Source organism: Nanorana parkeri, unplaced genomic scaffold (genome assembly GCF_000935625.1).
Source record: "Nanorana parkeri isolate BGI_ZX_2015 unplaced genomic scaffold, ASM93562v1 scaffold4018, whole genome shotgun sequence".
Classification (NCBI taxonomy): Eukaryota; Metazoa; Chordata; class Amphibia; order Anura; family Dicroglossidae; genus Nanorana; species Nanorana parkeri.
The window spans coordinates 9,826-15,813 of NW_017310285.1; the positions used below are offsets into that span (position 1 = coordinate 9,826).

The 5,988-nt window shown below is 50.6% G+C and overlaps 1 protein-coding gene across 1 annotated transcript; it reads left to right on the forward strand.

The window, feature by feature from the left end:
* Nucleotides 1-3,381: 3,381 nt before the first annotated feature.
* Nucleotides 3,382-5,235, forward strand: LOC108803679 (E3 ubiquitin/ISG15 ligase TRIM25-like). The gene is made up of 2 exons (XM_018575500.1): nucleotides 3,382-4,428; nucleotides 4,678-5,235. The coding sequence occupies exons 1-2, from the start codon at nucleotides 3,397-3,399 to the stop codon at nucleotides 5,233-5,235; spliced, it is 1,590 nt and encodes a 529-aa protein (XP_018431002.1). The 5' UTR covers nucleotides 3,382-3,396.
* The last annotated feature ends 753 nt before the right edge of the window (nucleotides 5,236-5,988 follow it).

Below are 5,988 nucleotides of genomic sequence, written 5' to 3' on the forward strand. Positions count from 1 at the left end.
GAGGACTCTGTGTGTCTCTGGAGGACTCTGTGTGTCTCTGGAGGACTCTGTGAGTCTCTGGAGGACTCTGTGTGTCTCTGGAGGGCTCTGTGTGTCTCGGAGGGCTCTGTGTGTCTCTGAGAGCTCGGTGTGTCTTCAAGGGCTCTGTGTGTCTTCAAGGGCTCTGTGTGTCTTCAAGGGCTCTGTGTGTCTTCAAGGGCTCTGTGTGTCTTCAAGGGCTCTGTGTGTCTTCAAGGGCTCTGTGTGTCTTCAAGGGCTCTGTGTGTCTTCAAGGGCTCTGTGTGTCTTCAAGGGCTCTGTGTGTCTTCAAGGGCTCTGTGTGTCTTCAAGGGCTCTGTGTGTCTTCAAGGGCTCTGTGTGTCTTCAAGGGCTCTGTGTGTCTTCAAGGGCTCTGTGTGTCTTCAAGGGCTCTGTGTGTCTTCAAGGGCTCTGTGTGTCTTCAAGGGCTCTGTGTGTCTTCAAGGGCTCTGTGTGTCTTCAAGGGCTCTGTGTGTCTTCAAGGGCTCTGTGTGTCTTCAAGGGCTCTGTGTGTCTTCAAGGGCTCTGTGTGTCTTCAAGGGCTCTGTGTGTCTTCAAGGGCTCTGTGTGTCTTCAAGGGCTCTGTGTGTCTTCAAGGGCTCTGTGTGTCTTCAAGGGCTCTGTGTGTCTTCAAGGGCTCTGTGTGTCTTCAAGGGCTCTGTGTGTCTTCAAGGGCTCTGTGTGTCTTCAAGGGCTCTGTGTGTCTTCAAGGGCTCTGTGTGTCTTCAAGGGCTCTGTGTGTCTCTGAGGACTCTGTGTCTCTTTTTCTATTTTAAAAGGGAAATATCAGGGGTCTATTTAGACCCCCAATATTTCTAATTACAATGAAGGGAGAAGGGATTTGGAGGGGGTGTCAGTAGGGATAGGAATTGAGGTCAGGATCCTTCAGCTACCATCATCATTCTCTCTCTCTCTGTCACACATGCCGGGGGGCCTTTTTCTTTGTGCTCAGAACACGCCTCTCCAGCAGGTCTCAGCGAATCACATTCTTGATTGCAGAGTCCAGAAAGACTTGTCTTGTCCAAGAGGTCACCGAGGTTACCATTGTTCCTGGTTCTGAGTTAGGTTTGTGCAGATGATCACACAGGAAGAAGGTTCCGTCATATGTCCCTGCCCCCATCCCACCACGTATGCTGCATTGCTGACACAGGTGTGGGCAGTAAATACCAGCAGTGGGGTCGTCCCAGGAGATAATGACCCTCAGGCAGATCTTCATTTATCAGTGTCCTGCCCCAAGAACCCTTTGATGTTCCTCATTTGCGTATCATACAGCCACGTGCTGATTCAGTTCAGGATATCGAGGATACACCTTTATATCAAAGCTTTTCCATAGATATTAATGTTATTGGCTCCAACACTATGCACATGTAGCGCTCACCCCCGAAGGAGCCGCTGAATGATCGGGTCTTCCTTTAGCCTGTCTAGGGATTTCTAAAACACATGGCTGCCCCAATAGCACTTACCACCTCCAATGGTTACCGACAGATTGAAGTCCAGACAATAGCTCCAAGATGATTCTCTTTTATTTCTGAACCCCAGGGAGAGAGGGGGAGGGTCAGGCACATCCAGCATGAAGGTAGACTCCTTGTACTTGAAATAGAGCAAAGTAACTGCTGCCGCCACAGACTTGGACCTTTAAGCCGTACCGGCAATCTGTGTGGAGAACTTCTGGCCAGCAGTACTGTCAAGGGTCTTGTCCATGTTCAACTCCAACATGGGCCTCCAGGCTCAGGCCCCAGTGTCCAGGCTTAGGCCCAGCTAATTCTGTCTCTTTAGCAGCAGGCATCCTGCCCCCAGGAGGAACCTGGGGGAGGGAAGAGAGTGTTGCATCAGCCACACTGAGCATTTATCTCTTCTCCCAGCATGCGTCACTGCCACTGCCCTGCAGTGATTGGCCGGGAGACATAAATGCTCAGAGCAATCCTCATTGGCTGCTCTGCTCTGTGTGGTACCACACCCACCCACAGGCAGACACAGCTTCACAGATTGCTCTGTAATAATTGAACTGAACATAGACTACAGATATATTCTAGCACTCCTATTGGCAGGCACACATATGGACTCCTCTACGAATGGACGTTTATGAGGAGACGTCTGGGAACATAGACGTGGTTAAAGGAGAACTATGGGGTTAAGGCTTTCCCCCATAGTTCTCCTCAGGGTAACAGGAGGACACAAACTAGCATCCTCCCGTCACCCTAAGCTCAGTATATAGGGAGCTACAGCTCGCGGCATACTGAGACGCCGCAGCGGATCCCGACAATTATGTATGGATCCGCCCAGCTGCGTAAGTGACAGCTGGCTCTGCCTATCTAGAGGCAGAGCCAGCCGTACCCGCCCCCCTCCCCCGTCCGTTCCGCCAGTCGGCGCTGGCGGATCGAAGCGGGGAATCCAGCCCCTCCCCTGTCACGGCAGGATCGAGAAGTGAGCGAACGCCGGTATGTGTTCTCTCACCTCCCGATCTACTGAGCCGACCTGTGACAGTCTCATTGTCACAGGTCGGCTAGAACTATGAGGTGAGTGAAAAGCCCCTCCCCCCTCGTAGTTCTCCTTTAACAAGCAAGGGTCAACTTGTAATCATTTTTAATGGTGACCCGTGTTGTACAGTTAATGGTAATGATATATTAATAAATGTCGGTTTTTATGTTTTCATGATATATTGCTCCTGTACACCTTAAAAACCCCATTTTGGCTTTTGAATTTCTGAAGGGGGAGTATACAGACTGTTGCTGAGCAACTAGCCTCACCCCACCCATGTGTCTTTTCATCAACATTGTACAAGACATGGTGACACATTCAACGAGTAGAGAGAAAGGATCAGCTGAGAATGTACCATGTGTCTCTTGTTCTGGGGAGGCTGGATTGGTGACATACAGGAGATGTGTACTGGCTATGAGCAAATTATCTCGGTGCCCCGTGTCTAGATCCCCGCTGCCCAGTTCACAGCAGGGATCCAGTGATCTGTGGCTCCTGTGACTGCAAAAGCCAGCATGGCAGATGGAGGGGGGACAGGAGAGGGAGCACTGCGGGCCTGCACGGTGTACATCCCAGAAGACCTGCAGAAGACACCTTTCATCTGCTGGCTCTGTGTCAGAGATCAAAGCCCAGGCTGCTGTAGCTGGGAGCCAGGAGAGGGGACCCTCAAGGAGCTGAGGATTGGGGAGTAGAGAGAGGGGTTCAGGGCTGCAAGGAGCCCCCTTCTCAACACTTAAGATACGGAGATTATTGTCAGGAGTCCTCCCGTGTATTATCTGTGTCCTCTGTATAAGGATTCCTATGAATACGAGTCTCAGCCTCGCCCTGTGTAGGCGTGTACAGAACCGGTGACACTATTTAAGGTGTGTCAGAGACGTTCACTTCCCTCTTCTGCTGTCAGCGATGGCGTCTGCTTATCCGAGAGCTGAGCTGGAATGTTCCGTCTGTCTGAACATTTATACAGATCCTGTAACCCTGAGATGTGGACACAACTTCTGCCGGGATTGTATTGGTCGTGTGATGGATACACAGGAGAGGTCTGGAGGATATTCCTGTACTGAATGCAGAGAGAAGTTCCAGGAGCGGCCTGCACTGCACAGGAACATAACATTGCGTAACATAGAGGAGAACTTCCTGTCTGCTCAGCCAGATCAGGAGGAGTCCGGGGTCCTCTGTACTCAGTGTTATCATGCTCCTGTACCTGCTGTGAAATCCTGTCTGCTGTGTGAAGCTTCTCTGTGTGACAACCACCTGAGACTCCACAGCAAGGCACCAGAACACGTCTTATGTGACCCCACCACTTCCCTGGAGAACAGGAAATGCTCCATCCATAGGAAGATCCTGGAGTATTACTGCACTGAGGACTCTGCCTGTATCTGTGTGTCCTGCAGGCTGGATGGAGAACATCGAGGACATCAGGTGGAGACTCTGGATGAGGCCTCTGGGAAGAAGAAGAAGAACCTGAGGAATGTTCTGCAGAAACTGATGACAGAGAGAGAGGAGATGGAGAGAAGAGTCCAGAGTCTGGAGGAACACAGGAGGAGAGTACAAGGAGAAGCAGCCGGGGAAACAGAGAGAGTCACTGCCCTGCTCAGAGACCTCAGGAGACGTCTGGAGGACCTGGAGAAGAGAGTCCTGAGTGACATCTCCGGGCAGGCAGAGCGGACCTCCCTCTACGTGACGGATATGATCCGGGAGCTGGAAATAAAGAAGGACGAGCTGTCCAGGAAGATGCGTCACATTGAGGAGCTGTGTAACATGACGGATCCACTGACTGTCTTACAGGAATCAGACACAGGTGACTTGTGTGATACTGAGGATGGAGATGATGAGGACAGAGAGAGACATGATAGACTCCTCCATGATGGAGGGGATCTGGATGTGGCTGGGATCTCACACACATTACACACAGGTATATCTGATATCATGTCTGGGGTAATTGTACAGGAAGGTCCAGGCACACATGTCTATCCACATTCTAGTACAAAGGGCAAAGGTCACATCACTGCTGAGCCATCCAGGCCACGTCCCCAACCCATCCCCACCATACATGTCTATCCACATTCTAGTACAAAAGACAAAGACCACATAGAGTCTGAACTATCCAGGCCACGTCCTCAACTCTCCCCCACCGTACAACGCTCACACCTCCAAGCTGGAGGAGCAAATATTGGGGCTGTACAGCAAACATCGGGGGTGTCGGGGGTTACAGACATATTACTGGATGAGAACACAGCTGGTAATAGTCTACAGATATCACATGACAGGAAAACTGCATCTTGGGCACCATATCTGAATCACCCAGAAACTCCGGAGAGATTTCAGTATTCTCAGGTGTTGAGCAGTCGGAGTTTCTCCTCAGGGCGACATTACTGGGAAGTGGATGTCGGGGGGTCACATGACTGGAGAGTCGGGATGTGTTACCCCAGTATAGAGAGGAGCGGAGAGCAGTCAGGGATTGGATATAATGAGAAGTCCTGGGGTTTGGAGAGGTGGAGGGGTTTAATGGGTAATCTGTACTCAGTGATACATGACAGGAAGAAGATCCGATTACCCGGCAATGTCTCCAGTGACAGAGTCAGGATAGATTTGGATTATGAGGCCGGGCGGATCTCCTTTTATGATCTGTGTGACCCGATCCGACTCCTCCACACCTTCACCACCACCTTCACTGAGCCCCTCCATGCCGGGTTATGTGTAGGGAAAGGTTGTATAAAGATATCTGGGGGGACTCAGATGTGAGAGATCTGCCCGGAGACTGGTGACATCACAGGGTGGAGAACCTGATTGGCGAAATACTCAGCCAATAGGAGAACACATTTTTTTTCTCCGGATCCTTGTAATGTCTTGTTGTAGAACACAGTGACAGTTGGTCTCCTTCTTGTACAATGAGGTACTTGGGAGTCTGGAGGTGGGACAAGCTGATGAGGTGTTCTGAGATGACAGAAATTAATGTCTCTTGTAATGAATGATGTCACTCAATGATGTCATAGGTCACATGTTTATGTTTGGGGGCGGTCCTCCGTGACAACTGTCCAGGATTGGAGGTCAGATGAAGAGGTCAGATCCTTGGTCCACCCGCCATGTCTAAGGATCTCCTTGTCTTCATCTCTCTACTTTCTCATCTTTACTTTTACTTTGTAACTCTTCTCTTCTAAATAAACTTTCTGAACCTTCACCGTGATCTCAGCTTGTTGGTTTCCTCATCACATCCCACAATATCTTTGTCATGAGTTGTCATAGCGATGGAACACACGGGGCAGATTTTGGGGACAACTAAGTAGAGATGCACCGATACCATTTTTTCCAGGCCGAGTACCGATACCAATGAAACAATACAGACTGATGATTTTAGGACAGTGGTGGAGTCCCAGGGCCCGGTCACAGCTGTGCTGCTCCGGGGTGTCGACCTGATGTTTTCAGTGGAGGATCTCAGGTGGCCTTGTAGGGTCTCAAAAGGTTGTGGGGGTCTCGGGAGGCTGTGCAGGTTCTATG

Bases quoted from the DNA above. Each gene is read 5' to 3' on its own strand.
- LOC108803679 (XM_018575500.1), top strand. From the start codon at position 3,397: ATGGCGTCTGCTTATCCGAGAGCTGAGCTGGAATGTTCCGTCTGTCTG. The intron at 4,429-4,677 runs GTAATTGTACAG...GGGGCTGTACAG, and splicing joins TATCTGATATCATGTCTGGG to CAAACATCGGGGGTGTCGGG.